The sequence below is a fragment of the Chiloscyllium plagiosum genome, chromosome 1 (assembly GCF_004010195.1).
Source record: "Chiloscyllium plagiosum isolate BGI_BamShark_2017 chromosome 1, ASM401019v2, whole genome shotgun sequence".
NCBI classification, from domain to species: domain Eukaryota; kingdom Metazoa; phylum Chordata; class Chondrichthyes; order Orectolobiformes; family Hemiscylliidae; genus Chiloscyllium; species Chiloscyllium plagiosum.
In genome coordinates, this window is record NC_057710.1 from 13,576,138 (window position 1) to 13,593,610 (window position 17,473).

Sequence of the window (17,473 nt, forward strand, 5' to 3'; positions counted from 1 at the left end):
CCTATCACAACAGCTTCCCCACTGTTCTATGATCAGTGAGTCTAGGAAAGATTACCAATGTTTAAAACGATAATTGCTTGATTTCATTAAGAGGAACTAGATACATTTTTACAAAATTATGACTAACTTTGTTGAAGCCACAAATGATGTTAGTCAGTCATTTTCATAATTTATCTGTGGGGTGTGGACATGTCCATCTAGACCAGGATTTATTGTTCATCCCTATTTGTCCACGGGGGTAGTTAAGAGTCAACCACATTGCCATAGGTCTGGAGTCACATGTAGAGCAGATCAGATAAGGATGAGAGATTCCCTTCCCTAAAGGGATGAATGATCCAGATGGATTTTTATGACAATCAACTGCGGTCGCAATTAAGCTAGCTTTGTATTGAATTCAAGTTTCACCAGTTGCCATAGTGGAACTTGAACCCATGTTCTTCAGACCACTGGTATGGAGTTGTTGCTTAATCCAGCAACTTAATCACAATGCCACAGCTGATGATCACTCACATCATGACAGTGGGAGGTGTTACTTGTATTGCTCTCAACAGTGGGGAGGTGGTGGCATGATCACTAGACCAATAATCCAGGGATTTAGATGAAGCCCTGGGGACCCAGGTTCAAATCTCACTACAGCAGATGGTGGAATTTCAATTGAATGAAAGTCTGAAATTAAGAATCTAATGACAACCATGAATCCATTGCTGACTGTTGAGAAAAAAACCATCTGTTTCCTTAATGCCTTTTCAGGAAGGAAACAGTCATCCTTACCTGGTCTGGCCTTCACATGACTCCAGACCCACAGCAATGTGGTTGACTCTTAAAAAGGTTAGGGATGGGCTTAGACAACAATGCCCTCATCCCAGGAATGTATTTTTTTTTAAAAACTCTTTCAATCTCTTACACTGTATACAAAGTGTGATGGAAAATAGACATAAAAAGTTTAACTTCAATAATAATAATTAGCTTTTTAAATAAGCTTTCACACTTTTGCAGATTATTCGAGTTTCACAGTGAATGAAAAGAAACACAAGAAATTGGAGTGTTTGTACTCCCCCCAGCCCTTGTGCCTGTTCCGTTGTGTAATACTTGGGCTTCAACTCCACTTTCCAGCCCATTCCCATATCTCTTGATTCTCTGAGAGACAAACAAAAATATTTCAATCCTGGAATGATAGTGTTATAGAGTAATATAGCATAGGAACAAGCTCTTCGGCCGACTGTATCTATGCCAACCAACACCAAACTATACCAATCCCATTTAACTGCTTTTGGTCCATATTCTGTCTAACAATACTGAAAATGGACTTCCCCTAATTTAGACTCTTAACTTATGCATTATCCTTATCTCTCTCCATAACGACTTTGAAACTTACTGAGTTATGGTCACTATCCCCAAAATACTCACCCACTGAAATTTGACCAGATTCACTCTCTTTGATTAGATCCAGCACTGTCCTCTCCCTGGTAGGACTACCTATGTACTGGCACAAAAACCTCTTTTAAAATTCCACCCTGTGTAATCCTTTCACACTCAGCCAACTTAGCAAAAGATAAAATCCCCTAAAACGATAGCCCTGTTTCTCTCACATGTTTCTGTGATTTGACTACATATCTGCTCATCAATCACCCTCTGACTGTTCAGTCTGTAGTTTAATCCCAGCAAGGTAATTATCTCTTTTTTATTTCTAAGCTCTATCCAGATGACCTCATTTGAAGACCCTTGAAGGACATCCTCCCTCATTGCTTCAGCAATACCCCCATTTCTCCTACTTCCCCCTCCTATTGCACCTAAAACTTCTGGACCCTGGAACATTGAGCTGTCAACCTTGGTTTTCCTTCAAACAATTCAGTGACCTACATTCTGGGTTTCTGCTCGAACATCTTCACTACTATTTACAAAAAAATCAGTGTGAGTTTCAGGTGTCATCATTCTTGCTTTTGGATTCCTTTTCTTTGGCTTATGAGGAATCTTAAGTGCAGCAAAGTCTTTAGGTGAAAATTGTCTTTTGCAAATGCTGATGGCTGGTTTCAATGATCAGTGATCGTAGATCAGGACCCCATCATGTAATGCTTACAAATCCTCCACATTACATACAGAAAGTGATTAGACAGATCATGTCTTTGCACCACTCATAAATGACATCAACCGTGTTTCACTTCTGAAGTCAATCATATAGGAGTGAGGGGCTGGTCCAGAGAGATTATGTCTTCCTGAAAATAAGGGCATCTTTCAATAGATCCTTGGTAGGGAGATGTGATGGAGTTCTCTTTACCTCACGAGCAGCCCTATAATTAGACGGTGTTCTGCTGAAGCAGACTTTGGGAAGACTGATAAGGGTTTGCAGCTTTGATACTTTGCCCTTGCTTCTGGAAAATTACCATCATTAGTCCAGCAATAACGAGGAAGAACAACGATACTGAGATCACCGCACCTATTATTGGAAACAAGAAAGATGGATGTCAACAAGACCTTCAGTAACTGTTTTGCAAAACAAAACCTACCATTACCATGGGTGATGGTAGCTAGCTAGGCTGGAAATGTGTTGCTGGAAAAGCGCAGCAGGTCAGGCAGCATTCAGGGAACAGGAGAATCGACGTTTCGGGCATAAGCCCTTCTTCAGGAATGAGGAATGGTAGCTAGCTAGCTCAGTGGTATGCCAGCGCCAGGGACCTGGGCTTGATTGGGTGGAGTTTACACATTCTCTCTGTGTCTGCGCAAGTTTTCTCCGGGGCTCCCATTTCCTCCCACAGTCCAAAGATGTGCAGGTCAGGAGGGATGGTTATGTTAAATTCCTGGGATATACAGGCCATGTGGATTAGCCATGAGAAATGCAGGGTTATAGGGTAAAGGTATGAGTCTGGGTTGTATGTGTTTTGGAGCATTGGTGAGGACTGAATAGCCTGCTTCTATGCTGTAAGGATTCTATGATTTCCATGTTTTGCTAAAATAAACAAAAAAAAGTTATATTTTCCATCTCAGACACTTTATTTTCTGCCAGCTTTATACTTACCCTTCCTCCAACCTAAGGGATACCTCCTGCAATGGCTATAAGGACCACTAGCTTTCTCCTAGTGATAACTAGGTTGTGGGTGCGGACAATTGAAAAACATCACAAGGAAGCTCAACCCTGTCTTCATTCCCCATTTGCGTAATGGTAAATGCTAAGGTCTCCATAGTCCCAGAGGGCTGCTCTCTCATTAGAAAGCGATGTGTTTAACCCAAGGGTCAATATAGGTTAAGAAGCCAAGACTTTTTCCGATGCCTCAGCTGATATAGGAATTGTACCCATGCTGTTGACATCACTCTGTGTCATCTGAGCTGACCAACCCATGTGACGCATTCCAGAATCTAAAATCATTTTTTCAATATTTTTTTTTACATTAAGGTGAACATTAGTGCTCTTATTGGAAACTCCAACTGGCAACAGCCACAGAAACCAGGGCAGACATTAAACTTCCCATCCTATAGCCCTTGTTTACTCAATAATCTCTTTACACATCAGACCAAGGCAGTGTGAGTTTCTGTGAGTGTAACAGTTTTTATTCACTATGTTTTCAAGTGACTACCCCATGCTTCTAGCTCTACTTTCCAGCTCTTTCTACAGCTCTATCAAAAGAAAATTCAACATCTTTGAATATTCCTTAATTTTGTTGGCCTCTTTTTTTGTGTGTCTGAGCTTCCAAAGAATTATGGGCCTTTTTTTGAGAATGCCATAGCTCCATTTCAGTGCTGTATCTTCCCCTGTTTGTCTCTGGATAACCAGCTAGCTCCCTGGTCCATGTCTCTCTGCTGATATTTTTAATTGGCACCACCAACTCCAAGTCCATTTCATTACCCTTTCTCTCTCCCTACTCTCACCCTTTATGTTTGATTCAAAGTTAATCCACTTCCACATGGAATTATGTTACAATCACTGCACAATTGTGTATTAAATAATTTGTATTCTTAGAATAGGCAAGGAAGGCTTCAACCTTCCACATTTATGTCTTATAAAATCATACAGCATTGGAGACCATTAAACCCATCGTACCTATAATGGCATTGCATAATTCCCCTACCTTTTCCTGATAAACCTTTTTGCACTTCAAGTATGCTTCTGATTTTATTTTACTAACAAATCTCCTTCAGCAATGTATTTCTGACTTCAAAAAGTTGCTTCCTAAAAACAAATGCTTGTCCCCTGTCAGTTGTTTTTTTGCCAAATTCTTTCAATCGGTGTCCTCTGGTAACCAGTTCTTATGGCAATGCAAGTATTTTCTTTTCATTTATCCTGTCTTATCAGGCTTATTCTCTGCCTATCCTCTTAATACTTGGATCTTATACATGTACTTTAGGATGGCACGGTGGTTCAGTGGTTAGCACTGCTGTCTCACAGTGCCAAGAACCCAGTTTACTTCCACACTTGAGTGACTGGCTGTATGGAGTTTGCACATTCGCCCCGTGTCTGCATGGGTTTCCTCCGGGTACTCCGGTTTCCTCCCACAGTCAAAAGATGAGCAGGTCAGGTGAATTGGCCATGGGAAATTGCTCTATTGTGATCAGGGATGTGCAAGCTAGGTGGGTTAGCCTTGGTACATGTGGGGTTACAAGGATAGAAGGTAAATCAGGATGGGATGTTCTTCCAAAGGTTGGTGTGGGCTTGATGGACTGAATGACCTGTTTCCACACTGATGGGATTCTATGATACTTACTGATTTTGTAGTGTCTTCTAATGTTGTCATTAAACAATGCGACTGTGATATTCTGAGAAAAGAAAGCAATGAAACTCATTACTCTTGATGTTCAGTCACTGTTTTAGAGAAGATAGAGATCCAGGGATGTAGCCTTTAGGTTGATGAGGGCTAATGCAAACAGACTACCAACAGCAGATCAGTGGGGGAGAAATTGTAACCTGAATTTGCCCATATCTCTCTAAATCTTTCATGTACTGGTCCAAATGTCTTTTAAATGTTGTAACTGTACCCATATCTACCACTTCCTCTGGCAATTCATTAACCTGTGAACCACCCTCTGTGTGAAAAAGTTGCCAATCAGATCCCTTTTAAATCTTTCTCCTCTCACCTTAAAAATATGCCCCCTAGTTTTGAAGTCCCCCACACTTGGGAAAAGACCTTTGCTATTCACTTTATCTATGCCCCCATGACTTTATAAACCTCTACCCTTCAATCTCCCATGCTTCAGTGAACAAATGTCCCAGCCTATCCAGCCTATTTTTATAACTCAAACCTTCCATTCCTTCAAGAATCCTTCCTGAACCCTATATTTCTTATTACAGGACGAACAGAACTGTACGCTGTACTCCAAAAGTATTCTCACCAACCTCAATACAATGTCCCAACTCCTATACTTAATAGTCTGAGCAATGAAGACAAGCATGCTAAATGCCTTCTTAACCACCCTGAATACCTGTGATGCAACTTTCAAAGAACTATGTACCTGAACGCATAGGTCTCTGTTCAACAATGCTATCCAAGAACCTACCATTAACTGTATAAGTTCTGCCCTTGTTTGTTTTACCAAAATGCAATACTTCATATTTATTCCAATTAACCTCTACCTGCCACTCCTCAGCCCATTGGCCTAAATGATCAAGGTCCCTTTGTAATCCTGTAAGTTCATAACAGCTTCCATAACTACTCAAGAAGCAAATGGTTTTGGTCAATTAGCAATGCAAAGATTATTTTTCCAGTTGGATTCTGTTGGACTCAGTATTTGATCACTTGCTGCTCATGGTTGCTAATAATGATTTCGATTTAAACATTAGTGCCAAGATAAAGATTTTATTGAGTACTCACTAAATGGCCAAGCAGCAAATAGTTAAGAGAAAGGTGTAGACTGCTAGAAGATATTGGAGGGTCACTGCTGATTTGATGGATGAGGAAGTGGAAGGGTGGGTTAGTGAGTTTGCCGATGACACGAAGGTTGTGGGTAATGTGGAGAGCTGTTGTAGTTTGCAACAGGACCTTGACAGGATGCAGAACTGAGCTGAAAAGTAGCAGATGGAGTTCAACCCGGAGAAATGTGAAATAATTCATTTTGTAAGGCTGAATTTGAATGCAGATTACAGGGCTAAACGCAGGATTCTTGGCAGTGTGAGGAAAAAAGGAAACTTCAGGTCCATGTCCATAGATCTCTCAAAATTGCCACCTGAGTGAAGAAGGCTTTCATTGGCAGCAGGATTGAGTTTAAGAGCCACAATGTTATGCTGCAGCTCTATAAAGCCGTGCTTAGGCCACACTTTGAATATGTGTTCAGTTCTGGTCGCCTCATTATATGAAGCATTTGGAAACTTTAGAGCACATTCAGAGGAAATTTACCAGGATGCTGCTTGGACTGGAGTGCATGTCTTATGAAGAAAGGTTGAGGGAGCTAGGGCTTTTCTCATTGGAGCAAAGAAAGATGAGAGGTGACTTGATAGAGGTGTACAAGATAAGAGGCATAGATAGAGTGGATAACCAGAGATGTTACCCAGGATGGAAATGTCTGTCACGAGGGGACATAATTTTAAGGTGATTGGGGAAGGTTTACGGGAGATGTCAGAGGTAGGTTCTTTACACAAAAAGTGGTGGGTGCATGGAATGCACTGCCAGCAGTGGTAGTAGAGTCAGAAGCATTAGGAGAAAATGAGGACTGCAGATGCTGGAGATCAGAGTCAAGAGTGTGGTGCTGGAAAAGCACAGCAGGTCAGGCAGCATCCGAGGAGCAGGAGAATCGATGTTTCAGATGTAAGTCTTTCATCAGGAATGAGACTTGTGAGCCAAGGACGCTGAGATGTAAATGGCAGGGGGTGGGGGTGGGGTGGGGGGAAGGTAGCTGGGAATGCGAGAGGTAGATGAAGGTGGCATGGGATATGGGTGTCACTGACTAGGCCATAATCTCTATCCCTAATTTCTCAGAGAGCAGTTAAGAGTCAACCACATTTCAGTGGGTCCAGAGTGACATGTAGGCCAGACTAGAGATTTCCTTCCTTAAAGGACATTAATCTCTGGATTCATAGTCTAGCAACAATACAACGAGGCCATTACCTCCCCTTTCTTGTTGGGGGAGGTGGTGGCATAGTGGCAACCTTACTGCCTTGGACATGCAGAGCCTCAGGATAATGTTCAGGATAATGACAGATCGTGCAATTGGAATTCAATTTTTTGTTAAGAAGTCTAGTAAACAGCAGACCCATTAGAGCTGAGAGAGAACAAATTATTCTCATCTTACTGATCCAATTAGATGCAGCAGTGGGAGTTGTTTTATTCAGGTCATGGTGATAGGCGATCAGGGGATAAAATGGACAGTTTTCTCTAGAGTAGAAAACCAACTGGAATACAGAGGAACCTCAATTATCCAACATTCAATTATCTGGATTTCGGATCACCCAAACAAGACTGCAAGGTCCCGATGCATGGTTAACGATGTTATCTGACATCGATTATCCAGCATTCCATTAAACAAATAAAATAATCCCTGCCCACGTCCTTCAGATAATCGAGGCTCCTCTGTATTAAGATAGAAAAGACAGTAAAAGTTCAACACTTTTGGGGACTGGTGGAACAAAAGGATCATTTGCTGCCTAGCAGAGGCACACCTTTTGATGATTCAGTCCAATAATAATTTGAAAAGGGGTCTATTCAGTCCAGTATGCCATGCTTTAAAACTTGCAGGATGACAGACAGGACTGGGCCAAAATCAGGTCTGAAGAACGGAGCGATGGAGTTGGAAAATGTTCCATGTTCATGCGAATAACATTATCTGCTTCAATGGCAGAGGTAGAGGAGTCAGATGTTTGGAGAGTGAAATCTTTTGGCTGAATTTTTGATCTAGGTTCAAACCTAGACATTTCCCAATCATCCTCAAAATGACGAAAAGTCTAAAAACAACCTTCCAGCTCAGCAAGCAAATATACATCCATTACCTAATATCTGTCATAGCTGAGATCGCTAGGATTTTTTATTAAGAAAGTTGTAGCATTACAAAATTAGGCAGAGGCAATATGGTTTTGTGAAAGGGAAATCATGTTTGATAAATTTATCGAGTGCTTTGACGCTGTAATGAAAAGGATGGATACTGGATCATGTATTTGGATTTTCAAAAGGCAGCTGATAATGTGCCACATAAATATCTACCATGTAAGATATGGTGTTGGGATGATATATTAACATAGATGGAGAATTTGTTACCCAACAGGAAACAGAGAGTCAGAATAAATGAAATAGAGCCATTGAGTCATAAAGATGTACTGCACAGAAACAGACCCTTCGGTCCAATTCATCCATGCTGACTAAGATATCCTAGTCCCATTTGCCAGCATTTGCCCCCTAAACTCTTCCTATTCATGTGCCCATCCAGATGCTTTTTAAATGTTGTAACTATACCTCCACCACTTCCTCTGGCAGCTCATTCCATACACATACCATTCCTTGCCTGAAAATGTTGCCCCTCAAGTCCCTTTCAAATCTTCCCCCTTGCACCTTAAACCTATCTCCTTTAGTTTTGGACTCCCCTACCCTGGGAAAGAGACCTCGACTATTCACATTATCTATGTTCCTCACGATTTTATAAACCTCTATAAGGTCACTCCTCAGCCTCTGATGCTCAAGAGAAAACAGCCCCAGCCTATTGAGCTTCTTGTCAGTTTGGAAAATTGTTACTAAGTAAGTGTCCCTTTAGAACATAGAACATAGAACATAGAAGAATACAGAGCAGTACAGGCCCTTCGGCCCTCGATGTTGCGCCGATCCAAGCTCACCTAACCTACACTAGCCCACTATCCTCCATATGCCTATCCAATGCCCGCTTAAATGCCCATAATGAGGGAGAGTCCACCACTGCTACTGGCAGGGCATTCCATGAACTCACGACTCGCTGAGTAAAGAACCTACCCCTAACATCTGTCCTATACCTACCCCCCTCTTAATTTAAAGCTATAAATTCCTTCAGGTTTTGACTATGCAGCCCTGAAGAACAATTTACCAGTTACCTGTCTTGCCAAATGAGGTGAAATTGGTAATCTAAGTGGGACGTTTATTAATGCTGGACAACTTGAGAAATTGTCACTTACCATCGAGAAATTTGGCCGGTCCATTAAACAGCTAATGTTTTGGTGATTCAAGAACTGTTTGAGGGACACTATACTGCAGTTACTGAATACTGGATTCATCATCCACCTGTACAAAGAAAAACACACTTTTGAGCAAAGACAATTACTTTGGGAAAACTGAAGGCAATCAACAAATGAGGTTCCTTTGTTTGTTTTTAATATCCAGGTGCGAGTATAGAGGAGATTTATTTGAATGGCATCAGGGATTTGACTTATATAGAGACCACAATAGCACAGATGGTTCTTTTTCAAAGATTGAAAGTTCAATAGAGTCATAGAGCTCTTCATGCCCATATCCCTCAGGATCCTACTCATGTACTTATCCAACTATCTTTTAAGCATTATAATTGTGCCCACATCCACTATTTCTCAGCAAGTTCATTCCACACACAAACCACACTCTGTATCAAAAAATTACCCTTTCATGTCTTCTTAAAATCTCTCTCCTCTCACCTTAAAAATGTGCCCCCAGTCTTGAAATCCCCCACCCGAGAGAAAAAAAACATCTATCATTAACCCAATCTGTACCACTAATGATCTTATAAACTAGAATTTAATAGAAGTGGTTCAAGTTATGAACCATTTTGACAGAGTAGAAATTCCAGTGAGACACTTGACAGGGTGGTTACTAAATAGAGGACACAGATTTAAGAAAACTGCAAAAATGGGTAAATGTAGGAGTTCTTTATTTTGTTGGTGTGCACTCCACCATGCAATCAGGTCATAGCTGACCTACACCTCAACTCCATTTACTATTGTTCCAGAACCCCTTAGTAAGGGTAACCCTAGTGAGGTTATCCTTACTTCGCAAATATGAATCAATCTCCTTCAGCATCCAAATATCCTAATATCCATTGCCTTCTGGATAAGGAACTAACAGATTCCCACTTCCATTTCTAAATGGTGCAGCTCTGATTTAACGTAATTTCAACTATTCCCCAGGTTAGGGGCGATCACAACTAGAGGGCAAAATTTTTAGGGTGAGAGGAGAAAGATTTGTAACGGACCCCAGGGGCAACTTTTTCATGCAGAGGGTGGTGCATGAAGGGAATGAACTACCAGAGCAAGTGATAGATGCTTGTCGAGTTGCAACATTTAAAAGGCATTTGGACAGGTAGGTGAATAAGAAAGGTTTAGAGGGATATGGAGAAAGTGAGGACTGCAGATGCTGGAGATCAGAGCTGAAAAATGTGTTGCTGGAAAAGCGCAGCAGGTCAGGCAGCATCCAAGGAGCAGGAGAATCGACGTTTCGGGCATAAGCCCTTCTTCAGCCCTCCTTAGAGGGATAGGGGCCAAATGTAGACAAATGGGATTAATTTAGTTTGAGAACATACAGCCATAGAGATGTACAGCATGGAAACAGACCCTTCGGTCCAACCCGTCCATGCCGACCAGATATCCCAACCCAATCTAGTCCCACCTGCCAGCACCCGGCCCATATCCTTCCAAACTCTTCCTATTCATATATCCATCCAGATTCCTTTTAAATGTTGTAATTGTACCAGCCTCCACCACTTCCTCTGGCAGCTCATTCCATACATGTACCACCCTCTGCGTGAAAATATTGCCCCTTAGGTCTCTTTTATATCTTTCCCCGCTCACCCTAAACCTATGCCCTCTAGTTCTGGGCTCTCCCACCCCAGGGAAAAGACTTTATCTATTTATCCTATCTATGCTCTTCATAGTTTTATAAACCACTATAAGGTCACCCCTCAGCCTCCGACACTCCAGGGAAAACAGCCACAGCCTGTTCAGCCTCTCCCTATAGCTCAAATCCTCCAACCCTGGCAACATCCTTGTAAATCTTTTCTGAACCCTTTCAAGTTTCACAACATCTTTCCGATAGGAAGGAACGCCTTCTTCACTATCCTATCTACCTGCGACTTCACTTTCAAGGGGCTATGAACCTGCACTCCAGGGTCTCTTCGTTCAGCAACAATCCCTAAGACCTGACCATTAAGTGTATAAGTCCTGCTTAGATTTGCTTTCCCAAAATGCAGCACCTCGCATTTATCTAAAATAAACTCCATCTGTCACTCCTCAGCCCTTGGCCCATCTGATGATTGATGTGGACGAGTTGAACCGAAGGATTTGTTTTCATGCTGTATGATTCTATGACTCATTGACTTTATCTATGACTCTGTAACAGTACAGCACAGGAGCAGGCTCTTCAGCCAATCATGTCTGTGCTGTCCATGATATCATTCCAAACTAATTGAATCTGCCTGAACATGGTCTGTATCTTTCTATTCTCTGCCTGTTCATATGTCTGTCTAAATGCTTCTTAAACTTTGCTATTATATCTGCTTCTACTAAATCACCTGGCAGTGCCTTCCAGGCACCTACCACCCTCTGTGTAAAATAGATTTGCCTCACACATCTCCTTTAAACAATCCCCTACTCACCTTAAACCTATGCCCCCCCCGTATTTGAGATTTCCACACTGGGAAAAAGACTCTGACTGTCCACCTATCGATGTCTCCTATAATTTTATATACTTCTATCAGGTCGCCCCTCAGCCACTGATACCCTAGCAAAAACAATCCAAATTTGTCCAAAATCTCCTTGTAGCTAATGCACTCCATACCAGGGAACATCTGGGTAAATCTCTTTTGTACCTTATCCACAGACTCCACATCCTTCCTATAGTGCAGCGATCAGAGCTGCACACAATACTCAAATTGTGCAGGGGCAACCTGAAAATGCACTGCATCTGGAACTAGGGAGAACATCGTTGAAAAGTGTGGTGCTGGAAAAGCACAGCAGGCCAGACAGCATCCGAGGAGCAGGGGAATCAACGTTTCAGGCATAAGCCCTTCTTCAGGAATGTGGGCTTATGCCCGAAACATTGATTCTCCTGCTCCTCGGATGCTGCCTGGCCTGCTGCGCTTTTCCAGCACCAAACTTTTCAACTCTGGTCTCCAGCATCTGCAGTCCTCACTTTCTCCTAGAGAGAACATAGAACAGTACAGCACAGGAATGGGCCCTTCAGCCCACGATGCTGTGCCAAACATGACGCCAAATGAAACTAATCCCTTCTGCCTGCCCTTGGTCCATATCCCTCCATTCCTTGTGTATTCATGTGCTTATCTAAAAGTCTCATAAGCGACCCTATCGTATCTGCCTCCACCACCCTGGCAGCACATTCCACACTCCTACCACTCTCTGTGTAAAAACCTCACATCTCCTTTGAACTTTCCCCCTCTCACCTAAAATGCATGCCCCCTAGTTTTACATACTTCAACTCTGGGAAAAAGATTCTGACCGTCAACTGTACGTATGTCATCTCATAATTTTATAAACTTCTATCAAGTCACCCCTCAGCCTCCACTGCTCCAGAATTTTTTTTCTCTCTCTAGCCTCTCCTTGTAGCTCATACTCTTTAATCCAGGTAGCATCCTGGTAAACCTCTTCTGCACCCTCTCCAAAGCCTCCACATGTAATGTAGCAACCAGAATTCAATGCAATACTCCAAGTGTGGCTAACTAAAGTCTTAAAAAGCCACCTTCCATAGTGATCTTCGATAACCATGCCCCATTGATATGGCACAGGCATTGATCATGTAATAAACTGTGCAGACAATAGTGATAAACTTCACAAAGATTTAGGCTAATGGAAAGGGTAGAAGGTGGCAGGTGTGGTCTAGTGCACAGTAGTGTGAGGTGGTACACAATGGTAGCAAGAACACAGAGAGGCAATATAAAATGAAGGGTTCGGTTCTAATAAGGATCAGGAATTCCTAAGCTGGGTATTTGTGTCCCAGAAAGGCAGAATGAGAAAGTGGTTAAAAGGCCATCCAGGTTCCTGAGTAATACAAAAAGAGACATAGACCAGAAAAGCAAGGAAGTTATACGAAGTTTTATGCAACTTTGGTTTGACTTCAACTGGACCATTGTATCTAATTCTGGGCACCCCTCTACAGAACGCATGTCAAGAGTTTAAAGAGGCTCAAGAAAAGATTCACAAGAACAGTTTGAGTGATAAGGGATTCCAGTTACATGGACAGATTGGTGAAGCTGGCATTGTTCTCTTTGGGAAAGTAAAGCTGGCAAGATGATATTATAGACAAATCTATAATCATGTAGGATTATGTAGGGACAGAGTACATGGAGGGAAACTGAGCAGAAGGGTCAAAATCAAGGAGATTTGACTTTAACGTAGGGACCAACATTGACACAAATAAAAAAACAGTAGCATGTGGTTAGGTCCAGCTACCTGAGAGTGTGGTGGAGGCAGAATCAATATTCATTTTCAACAGGGATTTGCAACAGGGAAGAGAATACACTTTGCAGGGAGAGCAAGGGACATGGGATTAGGTCATCAGGAACATGACAGGAGAATTTGTCTGCCTCTATGCTGTCACAATGGAAAGTTCCTTCCCATTGACAGACCAAGTCTGAAAGCAGGAATGACCGGAGGAGGTAAACCTATCAGGGTGTGAAAGCCTGCAGGATCATCCCACAATGAGGTATCTGACTGGCTGGCTTTGGACCAGTCATGGAATGAGGAGGTCCAATCAGAGGTCGACAGTTCCAGGGGCTGGAGATACAATGGAGCAAGCTGTAGCTGTTGCTGGTACAGCGCCCTCCCCAGACAAGGTGGAGAATTGCCTGCAGAAACAACATGCTCTTTGTGGATGTATTAAGGGTGGTTTTGGTGCCTCATTTGATGGGTGTCACAGGGAGCAGGAGTTGGGGGGTGAGGGGTGTGACTCTCTGTGACCCTCTCCTTGGTGCGCATATGCAGACCCTTCATCCATACATTCATCCACAACTGATAGTCTGCCCACATGAGTTAACCAATTGATTGTTTTCACAAAGGGAAGGTAGTGGCCTAGTGGTATTTCTGCTGGACTGTTAATCTAGATGCTGAGGTAACATTTTGGGGATCTGAGTTCAAGTCCTGCCACAGCAGATCATGGAATTTGAATTTAATGGGAAAAAGAAATCTGATATTAAGAGTCAATAAATGACCATGAATTCATTGCCAACTGTTGGGAAAACCCATCTGGTTCTCTAATGTCCTTTAGGGAAGAACACTGCCATTATTACCTGGTCTGGCCTACATGTGACCCCCAAACCCAGAGCAGTATGGTTGACTCTTCACTGCCCTCTGGACAAATTAGGAATGATTAACAATACTGGCCAAGCCAGTGACGCAATCATCCTATGAATGAATTTTTAAAAAAACTTGAGCTCTTTACAATTTTGCACAAGTTTTTTTTCCCTGTTTGCTTGAAAAGGAGATAAGCCAACTTTCCCAGGCATCACATTCATCCTACTGTGCCGCTGGTCTGGGTGTTAGAGCTATTGCTGCCTGGAGTCCTGGTCATTCACATAAACAACAACCATTGCACTTGATAGGACCACCAGCACAAACTGCTTTGAGCGTAGCCAACTCAAAGACAAGGTTTTCTGTGATGCCACACCATGGGTTCAGCTTAACCTCGGTCAATGGTCAATGGCACACAATGAAGCCACTGGAAATAAATATCCAGAGATGTTTATGCATACCTTTGGTCCAACTCATCCATGCCAACCAAGTTTCCCAAACTCAATTTGTGCAATTTGCATGCATTTGGCCCATATCCCTCTGAACCATTTCTATTCATACGCCTGTCCAAAATACGGTAAAACTGGTCATACTGATTTAGCTAGGAGAAAGTGAGGACTGCAGATGCTAGAGGTTAGAGTCGAGAGCGTGGTACTGGAAAAGCACAGCAGGTCAGGCAGCATCCGAGGAGCAGGAGAGTCGACATTTCGGGCATAAGCCCCGATGTCGATTCTCTGCTCCTCGGATGCTGCCTGACGTGCTGTGCTTTTCCAGCACCACACTCTCAATACTGATTTACTGCCTATCTGCAAATGATCCTGTAGGTTGACATATAAATGTTGCAAAGGAAACAATTGTTAAGTCTTTCTTTTAAGGAGTAGAATGACCTTTACAAGCTCATTAAGCAGAATGAAGGATTTGTTGATTGTCCTTACACAGCTGATTCCGCCAGTAAGCACTTCCCAGAGGTGACAGGGCATTGACAGCTGGGTTCATCGTGATACATGCCCAGATTGTGACCTATCTCATGAGCGATATATTTAGCCACTTCTCGGGTGCTGGCCCATGTGTCCTGCAAATGGAACAGGGGTGAAAAAGAAACAACATGGCATGTATTAACATGATACATCTTGTCACATAAAGCAACTTCCACAATTTGGTATAAGTTCACAATTTTTTATCTACATCTTTGAGTTTTTATAACACAAGCAAATTTTCTAACTCATCCAACCCTCAAAGTAGTGCAAAACCAATTAATTCTTTGTGGCTGGGGAGGGTTTAAACTAAATTGACAAGGTGAGGGACATCAGCGCATAGAATTCCAAAAATGAAGTAATGTGCATAAATTAAGATTATTGAAGATTGTTGAGAAGTAAATGGTACCTCATTAAATAGGAACTGACGCAGATGGATTCTGAGGAATATGAAAACAAGATGAGGTCACACTTTAGCAAGAGTGCCCAGGACTTTGAGAGGGTACAGGGGAGATTTATTAAAATGGTTCCTGAGAATCTTTGAGGGTAGTTTAGATACAAGGTTCAGTTGGAAAGGCTGGGGTCATTCTTCTTGAAGTAAAAGCGATTTCTGGAAGATACAATCGAGGTTGCAGATTACATCAGGCTAGATAAGGTAATCAAGAAAATATTCTTTCTGTTAGCTGATGGCACAAAGACTAGAGGATGCTGACTTAAGGTTTTGGGTAAGCAATACAGGGAAACATGAGAAAGGACTGCTTCAAGCTATGAGTGGAAATGGCCTGGAGCTCATTACCCAAATAAGGGTGATGGAATCATAGATGAGGAGGTGATTTCAAAAGGAATGTGATGGACACTCAAAGGAAATAATGTTATCAATTTTCATAGATACACTATAGAAAGGATCCTATCTGGATGTATCACAGTTTGGAACAGCAAATGCTCTTCTCAAGACCACAAAAAACTACAGAGAGTTGTGAACACAGCCCAGTGCATCACACAAACCAACCTTGCATCCATTGACTCCATTGAGACATCCCACTGCCTTGGTAAAAGCAGCCAATACAATCAAAGACCCCTCCCATCCCAGTTATACTCTCTTCCACCCTCTTCCATCAGGTAGAAGATATAAAAGTTTGTATAAGAGACAGTGAGGACTGCAGATGCTAGAAGTCAGAGTCAATAGATGTGAAGCTGGAAGACTACAGCTTCAGAGAGCATCTGAGGACAGGAAAGTCAATGTTCCAGGCCAAAACCTTTCAGGACGAATAAAAGTACAAGTACAAACAGATTCAAGAACAGCTTCTTCCCTACTGTTACCAGCTTTTGAACAGACCTCTCTCAAGTGTTAATTCTGATCTCTGTCTGTGCACTTTCTCTGCAGCTATGATACCGTATTCTGCATTCTGTTCTGTTACCTGGATGCACTTTGTATGGTACAAGCTGCCTGTATAGCATGCAAAACAACACTTTTCACTGTATCTCGGTACATGTGACAACAATAAATCAATAGGGCAGTGGCACTGAAATTATTGCTCTGCAGGTTAGTGTCATGGTCTCGATCGGCCAAATGAGTGCTTCTGTACTGGAAAAGCCTTCATTCTCTTTACCTCCCTCTATTGTAAACATCTCTTCAAAGTTGCAATGATCTGTGCCTCATTATCTCCCTTTTCCTTCAACAGCTCTCTATACAAATAAATTTCCTGTAACCCATCTCAAGATCATTCTTACTGATAATTTTAAACTGTCCTTGTCACTAACTTGTCCAAACAGAGGAACAGCCCAACCCTTCATTGGTGAAGTGAATTTCATTTTAGCTTTCCGTGATCCAATGAAGTAATTATTCTGGACCTGTCATTTACACAAGATTAAGACTAATGGGTATCTATTTCCCTGCTCCCTGTTAAAATGTTGTTAAATGAAAAGAGTTTCAAGGTCTTAATCCAACTTTAAGTGTGAATACACAGACAGCAGAAAACTGCCTTTAATTCTGCTCTGTTTGGCAAAAATCCTCAGAAAGAAGTCACGAGATGAGCAGGTGTGAGATCTGGAGTGTCACATTCTCTTATTGTCGGTGTGAGAACAGATTGCAAAGGGGGGGAGCTAAATGAGATACAGCTGCATCAAACCCATGCTTAATCCCATCCTTCATGAGCGGAGTAATCATGGAACTGTGCTATTTCTGACCCTGCTCTCATTAACTTGTGATATAACTGACTTGTGATTCTGTTCATGGGGATGTGCCTGAGCCAGCTTTTTTTGACCATCCCTAAATGCCCGAGACGGGGTCAGCTGCCTGCTGGAAATCATTGGTATGTAGGTGTACCAATAGTGGAAGGTGAGTGGTGGGTTCTAG

General features: G+C 42.2%; 1 protein-coding gene across 1 annotated transcript in view; it reads right to left on the reverse strand.

The window, feature by feature from the left end:
• Positions 1 to 292: 292 nt before the first annotated feature.
• LOC122555231 (disintegrin and metalloproteinase domain-containing protein 12-like) overlaps positions 293 to 17,473 on the reverse strand; it is a 59,107-nt gene continuing 41,926 nt past the window's right edge. The window contains exons 11-14 of the mRNA XM_043701013.1: positions 15,079 to 15,215; positions 9,053 to 9,158; positions 4,695 to 4,746; positions 293 to 2,434 (exon numbers count right to left, since the gene is read on the reverse strand). Of these exons, the coding sequence (XP_043556948.1) occupies positions 2,295 to 2,434; positions 4,695 to 4,746; positions 9,053 to 9,158; positions 15,079 to 15,215 (435 nt within the window). The 3' untranslated portion in view covers positions 293 to 2,294. The remainder of the gene's footprint in view (positions 2,435 to 4,694; positions 4,747 to 9,052; positions 9,159 to 15,078; positions 15,216 to 17,473) is intronic.